At 36.2% G+C, this 20,073-nt stretch overlaps 1 protein-coding gene across 4 annotated transcripts in view; it reads left to right on the top strand.

The window, feature by feature from the left end:
- Positions 1–20,073, top strand: part of LOC124354380 (spermatogenesis-associated protein 20) — a 48,190-nt gene that overhangs the window by 17,194 nt on the left and 10,923 nt on the right. For 3 of the 4 annotated variants that reach the window (XM_046804783.1, XM_046804785.1, XM_046804786.1), the window contains 7 exons: positions 3,433–3,612; positions 5,584–5,793; positions 14,294–14,392; positions 16,465–16,657; positions 17,271–17,439; positions 17,634–17,839; positions 18,412–18,611. In XM_046804783.1, coding sequence (XP_046660739.1) covers positions 3,433–3,612; positions 5,584–5,793; positions 14,294–14,392; positions 16,465–16,657; positions 17,271–17,439; positions 17,634–17,839; positions 18,412–18,611 — 1,257 coding nt within the window. The remainder of the gene's footprint in view (positions 1–3,432; positions 3,613–5,583; positions 5,794–14,293; positions 14,393–16,464; positions 16,658–17,270; positions 17,440–17,633; positions 17,840–18,411; positions 18,612–20,073) is intronic. The other variant, XM_046804784.1, reaches the window with a different exon arrangement.

The following is a 20,073-nucleotide window of genomic DNA, read 5'->3' as shown; positions in this document are numbered from 1 at the left end:
ATCCTGGACAGAGACAGAGCGATGACTGGCCGGTGGGTGTCCCACTAAACAGCACTCTACTGTGATTGTTGATGTAGAGAGCAATCCTGGACAGAGATAGAGTGATGACTGGTCGGTGGGTGTCCCACTAACCAGTACTCTATTGTTGATGGTACATTTACATTTTCTTTGATGACAAAATTGTTAGTACCAGTTAAATTCATCATGGATTTTTAACTACAGAGTAATTATATCTCCATTCTAATGTTACAATGAGTAGAAACCAAAGGGAATAGTTACAGGATAAAAATAATTGTACAATAAGTTTTAAGAATACATCTTTTAATTAATTTTTAATTCAAGTGCATTGGTTACCATACTAACCATGAAGAGATTAAGAGTACTGTGTCATTACAAGAAGTCTGTTTATCATTGTCTTTATTCTTTTTTGCTGGACATCAATATTTTGGATTTCAATTAGTTTTCTGTGGTGTAATTGGTGATAAGCTAAGCATTACCATCTATTAGCTACTCTCTGCTGGTGTTTACCTGTATGTTCTTTCCGTTGATGAGTGTAAGGCTGTTCTCATTGTGTGATACCACTTGAAGTGGTCCATTGTTAGGAGGTTGTAAGCTATGCATATTTTTGGGTCAAAACAAACTTTGTGTAGACTAACAAGACTTGGCATGTGGAAGGGTGTGGGATTAGAGTGAAGAGTAGTTGCAATGGGGAAAGTAGAAACATTTTCCAGTCATAAACCATATGCGTAATGATCATCACAATTTTCATGAATCCTATTGAGAAGCAGTAAACTTTTCGAGCAACTAAAGAGGTTCATGAAACACCATTTCTGCAGGAGAAGTATTATGGTCCTTCCCGAAATCGCTGTACACATCTAAGATCGGAAGGGAGATTTGACCTCACTTCATATAAGTCCAGCCTTGAGCTCATGGTAAATTCTCTATGATTTACAATCCCAAAGGAGTGAAATGATTTAGATTGAAATTGGTGACTTTGATTATTAGTGATACGGAATGGAGGTCCATATGTTAAGTTCCTACAGTTCAGTAGTGAGTCACTCACTTCTTAACTTCTTAGGAGCCAGATCTCAGGTTAAAGTTTGAAATGATCTTTTGCATTTTCACTATGACAATAATAACCACCTAGAGATTCACCTACTTCCTAAAATAAAAAAAATGGCTGAACCCACTGCTTGAAGCTTGAAGACAATGAAAGAATGGAGTGTCTATAAACATGGTTTCAAAGCTCATAGATACTGAATGGTATGATAAGAGCATTAAGAAACAGATACGGTCAGGACTGTTGTAGGCAGTTATAAATCTGAGAACTCAGTTCTCTTGGTAAAAGAGGCCTGGTAGAAGTTTTTAAAACTTCCCCTGGTAAAGAGGATGAGCTTTAATTTCCCCAGTGCCATTGCTCTGCGTGACAACAATGGACTATTTTATGATTGTTGTCACCTAAGGTACTTAATTTTGTTTGTTATGTGCAACCAACACATACAAACAAAGTGTTCGGATACTATATAACATGAACTTTGATATATTGTAACAGGTCAAATTACGACATTTGAATATTCGCGGGGAATTGGCAGACTGTGACGTCAATGAATCGGCAGACTGTGACATCAGTGAATCACATGTTGTCGGAATTGAGATTTATTTAATAACGAAGACATTTATTGAACTTTATACGGGAAAAGATTTGATTAATTAAAGTGAAGTAAACATAACCAAAATTCGTGTTTTACAAAAACATTAAATAGAATTACGCAGAAGAGCCAATTGTGGTATGAATGACTTGTAAATTTATGACGTCATAAAGCACATGTTGCTAAAAATTTAAATAAAAAGCTTTGAAAAATTAATAAAAAGAAAATAGAAATACTTAAATTGATTAATTATAGTAAACGTGATAAATTTTGACAATTATAAGAAAGAATTAAATTAAATTTATTCGTGAAGACGCTGATTTGAACGAGAGAAGTGATGAGTGTTGTTTTGAATGAGTATCCGTCGTATTATACGGAGATTCCTTCTTCTACCATCAGACTCGAAGCAAGGAGGTTGTGTTAGTTCTCCTGGGAAAGTAATAATCTGTTGTATAGTATATTGAAATTTAATCAAGGATGGGATATTGTTTAGACTTTTAAAATTATCAAAGCACTGCAAGGTGAGTGAGTTTATAATATTGTTGAGAGTGTGACATTTAATAAACTAATCTCGTGGTCACTTGCTTTGACTTTCTTTAAATATCCCTTTTACAAAAAGTGTGGAGTGATGTTAAATTTTGTAATTATTACTTAATATATTTTGGAACCCTGACATACACACAGACTTGTCTCTGGTGATAACACCAGAGACATTCAAATCTAATAATTTTTGAGTAATACGAGGAAATACAGCTAGCATTGGACAAGATGGCGACCGATACTATGATGAACAACATGGTATAACAACGTGCCACTGGTGACAAGGCGCGTACAACTACATGGTGAGTGAATAATTCTAAAGAACTGACTTTCAGCAAATTATTGTAACCAACGTGGGAGTGACACATAGCAAATTGGTGTTATAACCTGGGACTCTCATCAAATTTACACTCGCATCAAATTTGACCTACATCAATAGGCGCAGCAACGAAGGGTCCTCATCAAAATTGACATCTCATCAAATTTGACCTACATCAATATAAAAATAAATAATTGGTGGTATTGTAAAAGTACCAAGTTAAGGAGACCATGTTGTTATCCTTGGAACTCAGATTTCAAAATTCTTTATTACACACAGTTTTCAACTGTACAATAGCGTTAATAGTTTCAGTTTCCACAAATAGATTTTACAAAGCAATAACTACTATTTGAAAATGTACATGTACTAAAATATTCTATATTCAGGTAGCCGTAATAATAAGGTTTAAATGTTCCTAAATGCTGTAGGAGCAACTGTTCAAAAGAAGTTTTTACACCTTTTTCAAAAGCTTTTACAGCATTTTCAGCCTTAAGGGATTCAGACAGTACATTAAAAAGCTTAGTACTGCTCATAAGGAGATGCTAATCAAGGAAACTGAATCAGGTGCACTGAATGAATGCAATATAAATGTTTGAAGTAGAACTCCATACAATCACCATTCCTGATTCGGTGGAATCTGGATGATTTGAACTTACTAAAACATTATTGAGGTCAACTGTGTATTACAATTGGCATTTCATAGTCTGAGAATGGTGTTGATTTAATAAGAAAGTACTTCCAAATATCCTTTTTTCTATCTGTAATGGAATAAACTAGTTAGGTGATGGACATTTTTACTATCATCTGTAAAGTAGTTGTGTGATTTTGAACAGTACAAATACACGTTCAATCAATCAACTGGTATGGCTATGCTCTTGGTTAGGTTAGGCTAGGCCAGTAACAGTATGTGGTGCTGTCACGCAGGGGTTTGCCAGATACTCGACTGACATGAAATGGCATGTCCCTCACTTTGAGAAGATGTTGTATGATCAAGCCCAACTGGCCGTGGTGTACAGCACAGCTTACCTCATCACCCAGGATCCTCTCTATCAAGATGTTGTCAAAGACATCCTCACATATGTTGGAAGAGACCTCAGCCATAAGGTAAAGAAGGCCAAAATGTACTCTTAGTTCTTAGTTGTTTTTATGTTGCATTGTTTAGATATCAGAGACACTTAAGCTACTAAACAGCTCAGTCTGGTTTACTCATTAGAAATACAGGGTAATCTTGATGAATAGGTGTTCTCACATCAGGTGCACAAAAGTGCACTACAGTGTTTGGTCATGTAGATTGAAATGGTTCTAAACTGAACATTTGCATTAAAAAAACCCCTTTTCCATTAAATCTGTATTATGTAGTATTATATGATTACAGCATAATCAAAAATGATAAAAATTAAAATCAAAAGAAAAACTATGAAAACAGCTTAAATTTATCTTTGAAATATAAAAAAGTAGGTCGTCAACTATTAACCCTTAGCGAGCCACAAATAAATAAACAAAACTACTCCTAAGAGCCATACACCTTAAAAATAAAAAAATTCCCACATACCAAAACCAATTTTTTTTTATAATTCTTATAACATAAGAGGTAAAAAAAACAAAAAAAATATTTTTTTTCACTCTTTATTGTTAATTTACAGCCACAAATTGGTAAAATCACAATTTCACAGAAAAAATTTAATTTTGACATTCTATGTGTTCATATATAAAATTAACAATAGTTGAACACGATTATTGTAATATTTTACAAAAAACAAGCATATAGTTATTTTTATTTAGAGAAAATATAAATACTGAGTGCGCGTCAGTAGACATCGTTGGCTCTGCGGAAGACTATAAACATCCGGCCACCCGCCATTTTGTCGCTTGAACAAGAGCCGTGACCTTCAAAATAGACACAAACGGTTGTCCCTTGTTTAAATAAACCTTGTTTAACAGTTTTTACTAAGTTTGTTACCCAGAAATGCTTTTAAGTAATATTAAAAAAAAAAATTGATTTTGCATCAGTGGACGTCGTTGGCTTTTAGCGCTAGTTTAGGCATGACGTCTAGTAACGTCATTGGCTCGGAAAGGGTTAAGGTATTATTAAAAAACTAATTAAGATTGTCCCTAGGTATTTTTTCAGTTTATTTTCAGTTTGTTATTATGAGAGAATTAAGCCATAATCTTAACTATCATAAAAAAGTGTCAATAATTTCTTACCAATCTATTGTTAAACCACATTGATCTAGAAAAATATTGTGATTAACCTATTACCTGTAGGGTTGACTCTCTGCAGGCTACATAATAACTCTACAGACTAATAGGTAGCAGCAGGTAATTATTTAGAAAAATGAAAAAAAATTCTATAAGTTTAAATAAAAATGATGAAGAAAATACCAAAGTACTGTTTGATTATACTTATCAAAGTTTAATTACAAAAATGAAACAACTACAAAATAACCATTTTGTTTCTGTAAATGATACTATTTTCAAACTTTTTTCGAACGTATTTTAGTAAGATCATTACACGTACAAAGTTTCAATTTGATATATCAAACTATTTTATAGGTACAAATTATTTTATAAAAAAAAAAACATGCAACCAGACAGACAAAAACTAATCAAGAGAGGACTATACATAATACGATGAAATTGTTTGTTTTCACCTGTATTATACCTTGGTAAAGTTTTGGTCATTAATTACTGGACCAAATTGGTTATTGTTTTCCTCTCCTGCTCCATGGACTTTGGTGAACTACAAATTAACTATTTATGAAACTTAAAAGGGATGTATCCGCTTTGTTTTGATACAATTCTATGACAATGGATACATACATCTGCTGCAAGGGAATTTATTCATTTTACTGAAATATCCTGCTCTTTATTAGCATTATGGCAAGTATTTGTCAACACATCAAGTTTTTTTAAACTAACTTAAGACCTAGCATCTTAAAATTTGAACACATCTCAGAACTAGATAATAGTGTGATACCAAAATTGTCTTGTGTTGAAAATAAGTTTTCCTTTGTCATATTTTGGCATAGTTTAAAACATTTTGTATTATGAGTCATCCAGGATAAATGTCTACAGGAAGGAGGCTTCTATAGTGCAGAAGATGCGGACTCTCTGCCAACCACTAAATGCAAGGAGAAGAGAGAGGGAGCATTCTGTGTCTGGACGAACCAGGAGATCTGTGAACTGCTGGACCGTTCCGTGGCGGCCAATAGTTCCATAAAGCTGGCACAGCTTTTCAGCTTCTACTACAATGTTAAACCAAGTGGCAATGTAGATCCTTCACAGGTATGTAATTCATATATTATACATTCAGAAAATATTGTAATATTAAATTTAAATTTTATATAAAGGTTTTTGAGTAGACTTTTTGTACTATATTTGTATATGGAACCATTCTGTTACAGTTTCTTTCTCACAACATTAATTATTGGCTGATTGATAGTACACAAATTACTGATCGCTAAAACATAGTTTTGCTTTGAATTTTTAAAACGGTAAATCATAACTTAATGAAATAATTACCATACTTTTGTAACTCATAATTTGCTTGTAGTTATTATTTTCTATATTTATTTTTGTGCTGCACCCTTGAGTCTGCTGCACTTATTCACGGACGACAGCTGATCAGATAGTGAAAATATGTCTTTTTAGTACTGTGTTTGAATAACACATGAATAGATAATATAATTAACAAATTATCGTTTAGTAAATAATATTTAGCATGCAGTTAGTATTGTTTATATTTATTTTTGTGCACTGCTGTGAGTGTATGCTGCGTCTATTTGTGGACAACCAATACTACTGATCGGTAGAACGCAAATTACCAATTGCTAAAACGTCTTTTGTTGTATTTTGTTTATATAAAACTGTAGATAGATAACCTAATCAACAAATTATTGTGCTTTGGTAAATAATATTTTGCTTACAATTTCAGTTTTCTATGTTTATGTTTGTACAATGACACGTGTCTGCTGTGTGTATTGATGGATATCAGCATCTAACTTATGTTCACTTCACCATATTTTTGTAGTTTTATAAAAATTTCCTGTATAACATATATTATTTTTATATTTTAATATATTTTTAATCATGAGCAGAGTTGATTTAAATTTTTCAAACATTTTAAGTTTAAAATATGTTCAATAAGTAATAAAAATTTATGCCCATATTTTCGTTTATTAAAAGCATATATTCTGGAAGCCCAGATTATAATCTATTAAATATTATAGTAGAAGGTAGATGAGATGATATTGTTTTTAAAATGTAGATGTTTCTGTCTGTCTACCTCTACAAACAGTGAACCTTCTTGGATTATTTTTTATATTATCAGACAGTCTCCAAATGTTTTAAGAATAATAGAAATTGGATTGATGGTGTTTTTGTTTTAAATCATACTTTGGTTAAAAAAAAGCTATTCGGATTCAAAATTCAAGTCTGGAATTGATTTTTTAAGATTTGGAATCAAATTTAAGATACAAAAACCCCCCCCATTACTAAGAGGTTTATTTAAAATTTAATGGCATAGACATTAGCCACCATTGCTGTGTTTTGGTGTAAAACACATGTATGCTCACAATCTGTCCTTGTGCCAATATCGGAATTTAATTTAAAATTTCTTAGTTAAAAATTGCTTTGTTGAGTTTGAGTAACTCAAAACCGAACAATTTATTTAAATTGATAATACAGTTTTTTTTAACAAACCTTAAAATGCAAAGTGAAAAATGAAAAAATAAAAATAAGCTTTTCAAGTGTGCATATTTTTAAAAATCATATAAAAGTGTTCACAAAGCCCATACTTTGTGCAAGTCTAAAAATTTTTTAATTTTTTAAAATTAATTTTTAGTATTTGGACAAATTTAAAAAGATATTGACTGCGAAATGAAAAAATCTATTAGTGATCATACACTCTTAAGTACCACTATGGAATAATGTAAGCTGAAAAAGTTTAGAAAGTGTGTGTCTCATCCAAAATATTGAAATATATATTTTTCTAACTCAGAATACGGGAAACACTATTGTATAACGTATTCCTTTATTATATATTTTCCTGAGAATGGACATGACTAGAAAATATGGTATGGCTCTTATTTTATGTTTAAATTCAGAAATCCAAATACTTGAAGAGCTTTTTAGCGGTTCCATAATTTTTGTATTTAACCCTTTTAAATTTTTATATTGCTGGTGGCATAGTTGGAAACAAATATGGAAAAGGATATAAATAGGATATGAATGAAGGAAAAGATGAAAAACTGAGTTATTTATATCTATCAACCACACATGGTATGGGAGGGTGATTACTCGACTTTGCGTAATCTCCACAGCTTTGTTGTAAATTTTAAAATATCAAAATTTTAAAATAGAGTACACCAAATAGTTTATTCAACAATTATTATTTAATTAATTATTTTTTAACGATTTGAAAACTGTTTACTTTAAAGGCTTAGAGCTAAAATATTAATTGTCCAGGGTGGGAATCAAACCTTGGCCATGTTGATTGTGTGCAAGATGGTGGCAGGTAAAAAGTTTATGTGTGGTGGCTCGTGCTCAAAAGTAGTCTTAGATAGGCATAATGTGTAATGTGTTATGAGATCTGAAAACAGTGGTGGCATATTACTTATGCGAGTATTTCAAAGTCTCAATACAATCATTTTCAAAATATTTCAAACATGCCAGGAATAAAATGGTACTGTGTTTCTTACCTTAAAAAATGCTGTTATCAAACAAAGTACCGACTCCGCGTCTGGAACTGATCTGCATCCGTCAAACAAATCCGACTGCTCTGCGACCCTTAACGTTGTTGTGGCAGAATTAGAAGAAATATAAGCAAAAATAACCTAAGTATGTCTGAAAGGTTAAATGAACTTGTAAATGAAAATAAAATTTGTAGGACACAACTAAATGAAATTATGCGACATTTTCATGCCAAATCTAAAATTGAAACATCCACAGACAAATCCAAAGTACAGATTCGATTTCAGAGCGGTTAAGAGAGAGAGTGAATTTTTCCAATACTTCGTACTGCTAAATAAATCCTGAAATAGGAATGGCACTTACCTTACCTTTTTTTTTTTTTTCCCCTGGGGCGGCCTACTGCCATGCACTTAAGCCTCAAGGGCCTTTTGCGCACCCCGGAAACACCATGAGACTTCCAGTCTACAACTTCAGCAGTTCAACAAACCGCCGAAAACAACCTATCAAGTCCTCCTGGGAAAACTCGCCACCCCTGTTCAAGCTACCAAAGATGGCATACCGCTCTCTTGCTATTGCTGGGCAATCAAAGAGCAGGTGCTCAGCAGTCTCCTCCTGCTCATTACACCTTCCACAGAGCGGATCCTCCTGAAGGATGCCAACTCTGTGTAGATGCTTCTTCAGGTGACCATGCCCCGTAATGAGACCAATGACCTTAGAAGACATTGATCTGTTTAATGAGAGAAGGTCCGAGGCCACCTTGGAGGAAGGTGACTGTAATACCATTCTACTCACTCTCAAACCCGGATGCAACCTCCACCTTCTACCATGCTCCGCGCGAATCCATTTCGAGACAACCCTAGAGGATTCACACCTTGGAACACCGCAGAATGGTTGAGGGCCCGTCATAATTGTTGCTGAGCCCTGGTTGGTCAGGGCATCAGCTCTTTCGTTCCCAAGAATCCCCTCATGACCAGGAACCCAACAGACGGTTACATTGTTGATTCTGGCAAGGGAGGAAACGGTCTGATAGCAATCCCAAACCAGTTTGGATTTGATTGCACAGGAATCCAGCGCCTTCAGTGCTGCCTGACTGTCTGTGAAAATGTTAATCGTCTTGCCCCTATATCGCAGACGAAGATTCTCACGAGCACATTCCATAATGGCTGCGACCTCCGCTTGAAAGACTGTCGGATACGGACCCATAGGAACCACCAGCTCCCTACATGGTCTCACTCCCAGAATTCCAGTGCCCGTGCCGCTTTTTGTTTTAGAGCCGTCTGTGTACCATTCGAGCTCCGCTGGTGGAAGAGGTTGCTTCCCCTCTGACCAATCATCCCTTGAGGGCAAAATTATCCTAAAGGGTTTGTCAAAGGAAAACTTTTTTGGCATCTGATCAGAGATCATGTGCAAAACATCCTCCTGTATCAGAGTGCCAATTCTGCAGTGCCCACCTCTGCAGCCCGACCAGAATCCCGTCTGCTGAAGACAGTAGGCACTCTTCCTGGCCATAGCTCGAATGACAATGTCCAGGGGGGCGAGATTAAGACAACAGTCCAGAGCCGCGCCTGGCGCACTAGGAAAGGCCCCCGTGATAGCAAGGCTGGCCATCCTTTGGATACCTGCCAGACGTGCTACCACAGTCTTGGTTTCCGTTTTTGGCCACCATACGACAGCTCCGTACATTAGTGCAGGTCTGACAACGGAAACATAAAGCCAGTACAAGAGCCTCGGCTTCAGTCCCCAGGGCCCACCTATCACACGTCTGCATTGCATTAGAGACCACTTACCCCTGGCAATGACCCTTTCTAGATGAGGTCCCCAGTTTAGAACCCTATCTAGGATCACGCCCAGGTACTTGACCTCAGGCTTCAGCTCAACGGGTGAGCCTTTAAATAGAAAGGGACCAATGCCCTCCATCTGTCGCCTCCTGGTAAAGGCAACCACGGCAGCCTTGGTGGGGTTGACGGTGAGGCCAACCTTATCACACCAGTTTCCCACCATGTTCAGAGCAGCATTGGTCAGTTCCGTGATTGTTGTGTTGAACTTGCCACTCACAAGAATCACAATATCATCTGCGTACCCTTGTGCAAAGACACCGCTGCTATTCAAAGAATTCAGCAGGTCGTCCACAACCAGGTTCCACAGAAGAGGAGAGAGGACGCCGCCCTGCGGACAGCCCCTCGTAGCCTTCGCGCTAACACTTGCTCCCATGAGGGTTGAAACAACAACCCTGTCCGTGAGCAAGGCCCCTATCCAGTCACACACCTGACCATCAACGCCACGTCCCGAGACCGCATTGATAATCGCCTGAGTGGCTGTATTATCAAAGGCACCTTCAATGTCTAAAAAGACTCCTATAGCTACCTCTTTTTCCGCTAGCGTCTTCTCAATCCTGCATACCAATTGATGCAGGGCCGAGTCGCAAGATTTTCCTGGAGTGTAGGCATGCTGGTTAGGATGCAAAGGTCGCTCCAGAAGAGCTCCCTCCCATACAAACCTGGCAACCATCTTCTCCATGGTTTTGAGAAGGAAGGAGGACAGGCATATCGGCCTGAAAGACTTCGGTCGATCCATGCCCGCCCTCCCCTGCTTCGGTATAAACACCACTCTGGACACTCTCCAGGGTAGTGGGATGTACCTGAGAGCCACGGAGGCTCTGAACAGTCTGCACAGCTGTGGAAGGAGAATGTCCAGTCCCCGCTGCAAGCAAACCGGTCTCACCCCGTCGCCCCCAGGAGCCTTATAAGGACTGAATGAGTTAATAGCCCACTCAATCCTACTGAAGGTAACAATACGGTGCGCCAGACTCCACTGCGAATGGGTGGCGCGACCCGCATGTCTCCCCTCACTTTCGGGTGGTTGTTCACCCTCATGAACAATACAGTCCGGGAAGTGTGTTCCCATCATAACTTTCAGAACTCCTTCCGGCTCAGTAATGTAAACACCTTGATCGTCCTTGAGACTACCAAGCGGCGAGATGGGATTCTTTGCCAACAGCTTTTGCAGCCTTGCACTGCCCTGCACACTGTCAATATCGGTGCAGAGCTTCTTCCAGGCTAACCTCTTAGCCGTACAAACCTTGCGGTTGTACAGTGCAAGAGCCTCATGGTAGGTGTCCCAAGTGCCCCAAGTTTTGGCTCTCCTGAATAGAGCCCTGACCCTCTTCCTCAAAGAGGCCAGTTCAGAGCTCCACCAGGCTACCTTTGATCTGTTTTTATTAATAATCGGGCAGCTGAGATCGAAGGAGCCGACAATCGCAGAAGTTAGACCGTCAGCAGATTCGTCAAGCTGCGCCGCGCTGTGAATCCGTTTCCCATTAGTGGAATCAGAATCCAGCCGTGCCCTGAGGTTTTCCTTGTATGATACCCAGTTTGTGTTCCTCGGATTCCTATACTGAACTTTTTCCAGCATCTGTTCACCGATCTTGAAACAGATGTGAGCATGATCAGAGAGGGAAGGCTCGTCAGACACATGCCAGCCATGCATCCGACCAGCCATACCCTCCGACATCATGGTCACATCTAGCACCTCCCTTCTTGTCCTCGTGCGAAACGTGGGCACATTTCCAACATTTGCAATCATTAGACTACGGGACATTATGTGTTCTAGAAGTAACTTACCTCTGTTATTGGTGTTGGTGCTGCCCCACGCCTCGTTGTGCGAGTTGGCGTCGCATCCCACCACCAGTTCCGCTCCACTCCTCCCAACATGGTCCACCAAGGCAGCCAGTTCCCTGGAGGGCGTGGACTCCGCATCATCATACGGTAGATATGATGATGCAACTAGCAGGGCTCGTCCAGTGCCAGCCACCATCAGCCTGACTGTGGCGAGATCCCTGCAACAAAATTCCAGAACAGGAATGCTGTCCACCTTGTTGCTTACAACAATACATGTCCTGGCATTACCTTACCTTAGTCAATGTGTAAATGAAAACAACAATGACAAAATTAAAACACCATCTTATGTAGATATTGTTAAAACCGTAGTTCCAAACATCTTAAGATAGAATATGCCAAGATGTAAATATTTAAAATGTTGAAGTAAGCGTAGGCTCTGTTAGTGATAGATACCACTAGGACTGAAACCTGTTCTTGGGTTGCAAGGTGGATGTTTCTCCCTCAAAAACAGAAAATAAGTTAAACGAAGATTGGCAAGCTGTTTGGGTTAGAAAGAAAAATGTGAGAAGTAAAATAGGAAATTCGGACAGTAAGCTGATTTATGGACATGGAAAGGCTAATCTAGGCCTAAGCAAAAATTAGGTAGGCATATACCCAGAGTCATCCAAATACAAAAAGAAACACTCTATTCTAATTGGTAAAGGTGATAATGACTCATCGAACCTGGTCATGGTCATTGTCTAAGGACAAAAGTAGAGGTTGTATCTTTCTTTATATTGGAAACTAGACCAAATATACTGTGCATCTCAGCATTGGCTAGTTACAGATTAAATTGATGTATACACCCAAATTGAAGATTTAATTTTGGCAGATGCCTATTGTAGACAGGAACATAAAAATGAGGGCACAGCAGTTTATGTAAAAATGATGGTAGATAATAATAACCTTGGAAAATATTGTAAAGAACTAACGTAGAAATTTCCACTATTGAGCTCTTAGTCTTTAATGATCATTATGTCAATTACCACTTTCCTATTGGTGATTTTGATGAGTTTATCCAGTTTCTGGACAAATTTTTAACCTTTCTCTCTCAGAATAAGAAAAAACTTGTGGTCTGTGTTTCTTAATAGAGGCTGTTGATGTGATAGTGAAAAACCTTCTGGAGATGGACTTAACCCTCTATATGTTGTGAATAGGTCTAAGCCTATATTAGACTACTGTTTATAGGCGCGGTCACTAGATATTATAAAAATAGTAAAAAGCTTAAAGAAAAGAACTCTAGAAGTCTAGATATATATTGTGTTCTGTGCTTTGTTTTGAAATCAGTGATCTCTGAAGTAGCAAACTCTCTATCAGTAATAATAAACAAGTGTCTTAGTCAAGGTATTTTTCTGGATGTTTTGAAGATTGCTCGCTCTGTCCCCATCTACAAGAAAGTAAATCCTAAAGAACTGGTGAATTACAGGCCGGTTTTAATTCTGCCAGTAGTGAGTGTCTAAGGTCATAGAGTCAATAATGAAAAAACAGTTGGTTTTTTTTAAGTCCAACCATCTGCTCAGCAACACTTAACATGGCTTCAGGAGTGGACGTTCCACAACCACTGCCTTATTAACCATAGCATCTAATAGATAATAGAAGCTTTTGAGTCTGGTGAATCCATGGCTTTTGTGCTATGTGACCTGAGCCGAGCTTTTGATTGTGTGCCACATAAAATTCTATATAGCAAGCTAAAATTAAGAAATCAAAGGATCAGTTCACAAAACCATTCCTAGCTATCTTGAAAATATACAACAGAGAGTATTACTTGGTAGGGCTACTACAACTAAAATCATTAAACAGTTTTCCAATAGCAATGGTCAAACTATATAACAGCCTACCGGAAAGCATTAGTAACATGAGCACTACTAAGTTCAGGGAAACCATATGGTCCAGACTTACAAGTAGGCCTGGCTATGCACTCAAGGAACTTGGAGATGAGCCACTGGTCTAGTCCTGCCACCATAAATTTATTGTAAATAGTTTTAATTACTTGACAAAATTGTTCTGAACAAATTGCAAAGTTGAAACAGTCTACCAGTCAAAGACGAAGACATATCAAGTAAGTAAGTAGTACTTTGTGTCCAGAGAATAGTGACTCAGTAACTGAGTTATAAAGTTTTTTGCTGGCTGGTTATAATTGATTATGCGTTCATAAGAATACGTGTAGTGACTGTGGGTGTGAATATTGAAGTTAGTCACTCGGGTTGTTCTGAAAAAAACTGTTCAGTATAGTAGATTTAATTATATTTTATTTATATTATATTGTCCAATGTGCAGGTACAAGTCATAAAAGACAAATCAGTTTCACTACACCGCATTGATTCTATTGGCGATTTAAATTTACAAATACTACAGCTTACTCGGGTTGTTCTGAAAGAAACTGTTCAGTATAGTAGATTTAATTATATTTTATTTATATTATATTGTCCAATGTGCAGGTACAAGTCATAAAAGACAAATCAGTTTCACTACACCGCATTGATTCTATTGACGATTTAAATTTACAAATACTACAGCTTACTCGGGGAAAGGAGAAGGTAATTAGTAAAATATATTTTCAGTAGAATTTGTTTTGTTGTAATCGTACTAAATTGGAATATACTAGATTGGTTAAAACTTATTTTTCAATTATTTTGTTGCAATTTTGGGAATTCGTGTATTTTTCTGTAATTATATACAAATGCAGAAATAGAATATTATAGTTAATGGAGAACTAGTCGAAAATCACTTGAGTTGGGCGAATAGTAAAGATTTAATAATATTTTATTATAGAAATTATGTAAAATGGCATTATTTTGAGATTTAGAGTTATATTGTGATAATTTGAAGTATTTATAAATAATCACTCTCAATCGAGAATATAATATAATATTAAATATGATTTGTAGTTTGTGAAGTTCCCAAAGAAGTAGTTTTCATCATGTATTCAAATTATAATTAATCTTTTTTGCTACTTAGTGTCACTGCCAGGCATTTATTCTCATTTATTCTAAATACATATTATGCTATTTGTGTAATGTGAAAGATTATTTATAAAGCATTCCGACTGTACATACTAAGTTTTTAGTTCCCATTAATGACTCCTTTATTTGCTAAACTTCAGAGTTTTATCTAAGAATGAGAACTTCCAGTCATAGTTTGAATATTCTATTTTGCCCTAACCTGTAAAATTACTTTGCTACTTGAGCCACTAGAACCTTCTGGACTCTGGGACCACCTGATTTCTCATTGAAGCTAACAGAAATATAAGAATCTTTAGTCTCTAGGAATTCCTAATATTTGGATTCATCTGACTTCTGAGGCACTCCCATAAACTCTCCAGGGATAACAGCCCATCCATTGAGTTTTCATACTAACTTTGTTACTACTACAATTTCAAGCCTATTTATTCAGTATTATTTATGACCTGAAAATCCCAAATACTTGACATTACAGCCATACAATACATTTTCTGAGCCAGTATTTTTTTTTTCGTAGTATGGGTATTCTCTCTTTAATTATACAATCCATTCATTCCACAATAGATGAGTGGGAAGATAAATATAAATTAGGTATAAACCCAATGGTCATTATACAATCAAATCAAAGGTATTTTTAGTTTTTAAGCTTTATGCAACACTTTTTGATGTTTTGATGAAGTGTTCAGCAAACAGGTATTGAAACACAGGTCTTAAATCAAAGTTACCAACAATACTTATCTTAAAAAACTAAAAAAACATAAAGTTTTTATGTGGTTATTTTTGGAACTTACAGCTTTTGAACCACTATTGTGCTTCTTAGTTAGCTTTGAATGTACTATTAATGGTTATTTTTCTTAAACTAAGATAAAATAATTAAAAGATAACTTATTATGTTTTAATATGCTGAAATATTCTATAAGGGGTGGAAACATTTCATTATAGTCTACTGTACTTGTCACAGCAAAATACCATAAAGATTAAACTACAACTATTATTTACTAGGTTACTAAACAGTTGGCTTTTATGTACAAATATTTGTACCCGCGGCTTCGCACTCAATTTTAAAAATTGATTTTGTAAAAGCACTTATAATGTAATATGATTAAGCCTTATGTTATTTTTTAAAACTAAGTAAGCATACATTAGGTATATATTAATTAAGTGTTCATAGTTAAGAGGATCAGAGGTTAAGGGATACTGTGACTGACTTTTATATCACATTTTGCTTGTGTAGGTGCATTCATGCTTTTGCATTTGGTTTTTGCATTATACTACTCATCAAGCACTGTATACATAATATTTTATAAAATATTAATGTAAAGAAATATTTTAACCTACTCCAGGGTAAAGTTTCAATAAGTGTTCTATGATTACGGGACACAAATACTATCATTATATTTTCAAATTCTAAAATATCCTGCAAAGTTTTCTTATCTTTCTCCTCCTATAAATCTGGGATTTGATCCTGAATTGGTCCAACCGTTCTCGAGATAACCTCTTACCAACTCATTAGGGATTCATTTATATTTATAAGATAATGCTATAATTGTTTGAATAATTATGGAAATGGGATTGAAAAATTTATAATTGACAATATATAATAACAAATTGTTATATTTTAATTACAAATCCTTGTATTTTTCTCACAGGATCCACACAAGGAGCTGATCGGCCAGAATGTTTTGATGATAGTGAAGAGTGAGGCACAAACCGCTGCTCAGTTTGGGCTGGATGAAAGCACGGTTAGATCAGAACTTGCTATTGCTCGTCAGATCTTGTATGATGAAAGGCAGAAAAGGCCCAGACCCCACCTTGACGACAAAATACTAACTTCATGGAACGGTGAGTAGCTTACACCAGCTGAACTCCACAAGGTGAACTTCTAGCGGTTTATACCTGTTGAGCAGAATTTAGTACATTAAAGTCTTTTCCTATTTATATGAGAATTGTTTGAACATCCATTGTGGTGTCTAAAAAAGTTATTGCAAGTGGCAAATACTGAAATAAAGGGATTACATGATAAAAAGGTCTATTTTACAGCAGAGGTGACAGTTGGAGTTGGTAAATCTCCCTCAATGCCAGAGGCCTTTCATTAACAAGCTTGTAATAATAAAGAGTAACAAAATTAATAATCTTTATCCATAACAAACAGTTTTTAAGAAAACTGAAAGTCCTTCGAGTTAACTAAGTGTCTATAGCTCCAAAAGAGGTATTTGTGAATCTATTATCCTAGTAAACAAATCTTATTTTCATCCCAGCAAGTGCTGTGATTGGGTTTTTCATATATTTGAAACAGAGTTCAGAAATATCGAGTTTTACCAGTAAAACATAGATACATACATTCATTGCTTTTTCAACTAGAAATCACATAAATATAATCAAGATTTCAATGGAATTTGCCTTAAGGATGAGAGGAGAGACTGAATCAACATCAGTACTATCTGTGTGTTGGCAGGCCTGATGATATCAGGATATGCGAAGGCAGGAGAAGCTCTACATAATGAGGAATACATCGAGAGAGCAGTCAGGGCTGCCAAGTTTGTCAAGAACTACTTGTACAACAGTGATACCAACACACTTCTACGAAGCTGCTACACTGCAAAGGATGGGAGTGTGGCTCAGATGTGAGTAATATAAATTAAATTTGTATTACAAACATAATTGTTTTGAAAAGTATTTCAGTTGTAAACTAAAGTTTTATTATTGACGATAATCCAGCATAAATCAATGATTAAATAAGATAAAAATGGGTCTTTTTTAAACATAATTTTTGATTATGTTGTATGCTACTGTAATGAATATTTCATTATTAATGCAGCTCAAGTCCGATTGAAGGATTTCTGGATGACTACGCCTTTCTGATCCAAGGCCTCCTAGATCTGTATGAGAGCTGCCTGGACGCCCAGTGGTTGGAGTGGGCTGAACAGCTGCAGAAAAGACAAGACGAGCTGTTCTGGGACATTGGCACTGCAGGATATTTCAGTACACCTCACCAGAGTGACCTAATCCTTCGACTGAAAGAAGGTGTGCACTTGAGAGTAAATCTTTGTAGTCATTACTTATGTGTTGGATTACTTATGCGTTAGTCATTCATAAATGGATTTCAAACTATTTAAAATTTGAGGTAAATTGATGCAATATAATTTAGATAACATTTCATGGTGCCTGGAAAATATTTCCTTATTAACATAATCATTTCCTCTCATTAACGAGATACTAAATTAATTCCTATAATTTTTTTCTTAGTATAGACAGAATAACAATAATTGTTACCAGTCTATATTTCAAATTATTGGAAATATATACTTTACTCTATCCAGAACCAAAATTATTTACAGATCTCCATACTTATTTGTTTTAAAAGATTTTAGTTTAAGAATTAAGAAATTAAGCTCTGCTTGTTTCTTGTGTTATCTTTTGTCTTTTGATTAACAAAGAGTATTTTTTGCTCATAATTAAAAAATGTGGTTGTTTCTATTTGATTGTAGATTTGTAATTAAAATGTGGAATTGAACTAAAATTAATCTTACAATAGATTGAAGTAAGTATAACATGAAAAAAGGACAATATTAACACATTTCGTCTCTTGCTGATAGATCAAGATGGTGCTGAGCCTGGTGGGAACTCCGTAGCGTGTCAAAACCTGCTGCGACTGGGAGCCATGTTGGATAGGGCTGAGTACAGGGACAAGGCATCAAAACTGTTGGCCTCTTTCACATCTCGGCTGAATAACGTCCCGATATCCTTGCCGCAGCTAACCTCTGCTCTCATGCTGCACCATGACTCCCCCACTCTGGTATGTTGAACAAAGTTTTGTAGATATGGCACTAATGTGATGGTCATAGAGGAATTGTTCATCTGTAAAGTCAAAAAAGACATCTAATACTTAGTGAAACAACAGTCATTTTGAAAGGGGATTGATTTGAGTCTACTCTTTACAAGTAAAAATTTATTAGCATTTTGACTTTCTTAGTTGGATGGATAAATATACCGGGTGTCCGGAAAAGAATTCCCTAGTTTTGGAAATTACTCATGATAGTATTAGTTTAAATGGATGAATAATAATCCTTTGGTGCTGTAGAGTATATTTGTAATTAGTTTTGAACGTTGGCAATAAGTTTGGTACACCTGTTTGACCTTGAGTGTAGTTTTACCACGCGCAGCATGCAGCGTTCAGCGCTGTCAGTACTGTCAGTGCAATGGCTACTCCGCAGCGAAGACTTTTTAAACAATGTAATTTTTACTGATGAATCGACGTTCCACGTTAATGGGGTTGTAAACCGCCACAACTGCAGAATTTGGGGGTCTCAGAAACCACAGGATATCGTTCAATACCAATGAGACTCGCCTAAGGTTAATGTGTGGTGCGGCCTAATGAACGACCGAGTTGTTGGACCTTTTATTTTTGGAGAGAAGACAATAAGTGGTGATATCTACTGCGAAATGCTGGAACTGTACGTGTTTCCACAGGTGGATGACATCGAGGCGGAAAAGGGACCGGTGTTATTCCAACAAGACGGTGCGCCGCCCCTGTGCGCTCAGCCTTAGATGCCCGTTCCCCAGGAAGATGGATGGGTAGAGGTGGCCCAATCGCATGGCCTCCAAGAAGCCCCGACATAACACCATTAGATATTTTCCTGTGGGGTTATGTCAAGAACTTTGTGTATTCAGAGAAGATACTGTAACATTGACTATCTTCGCCAGAGAATCATAGCAGCAGTAGCATCGGTCACACCTAATATGTTAACTAATACCTGGAGAGAGTTCGAATATCGCTTGGATATCTGTAGGGCTACAAATGGTTCACATATCGAGGTGTACTAGTGTTAAAAAAATTTATTTCATTACCTTTCATTTAATGTAGCAGTCATTGTAATTTGTATATTGTTCAATAAATAAAAAGAATCCAAAACTAGGGAGTTCTTTTTCGGACACTCGGTATATAGTGTTACACAATCTCGTTATTGAAATATAATGTGGGAAAATATAAAACCAATCAAAACGAGAAATTTTAAAAATCTAATTGTAAATAACATCGTTTTGAATTAAATTTCCACTCCAACTCTAAAAATTTGAAAATTTTACAAAAGTTGCTGCAACAATGCTGATCACACAGGGCTAGAGATGAGGCTTCTATTTTATGTTGTTATTTCACTGATGTTACTATTATTTTAAATGTGTAGTGTATATTATTATAGTTTGTGCAATTTCTTGTTGTTCCTCAGTTTTATTGTAGGATGTTTTTTGATAGGCGAATC

Source organism: Homalodisca vitripennis, chromosome 2 (assembly GCF_021130785.1).
Source record: "Homalodisca vitripennis isolate AUS2020 chromosome 2, UT_GWSS_2.1, whole genome shotgun sequence".
NCBI lineage: Eukaryota > Metazoa > Arthropoda > Insecta > Hemiptera > Cicadellidae > Homalodisca > Homalodisca vitripennis.
Note: the sequence above shows the minus strand (reverse complement) of the source record. Positions and strands in the feature narration are given on the sequence as shown.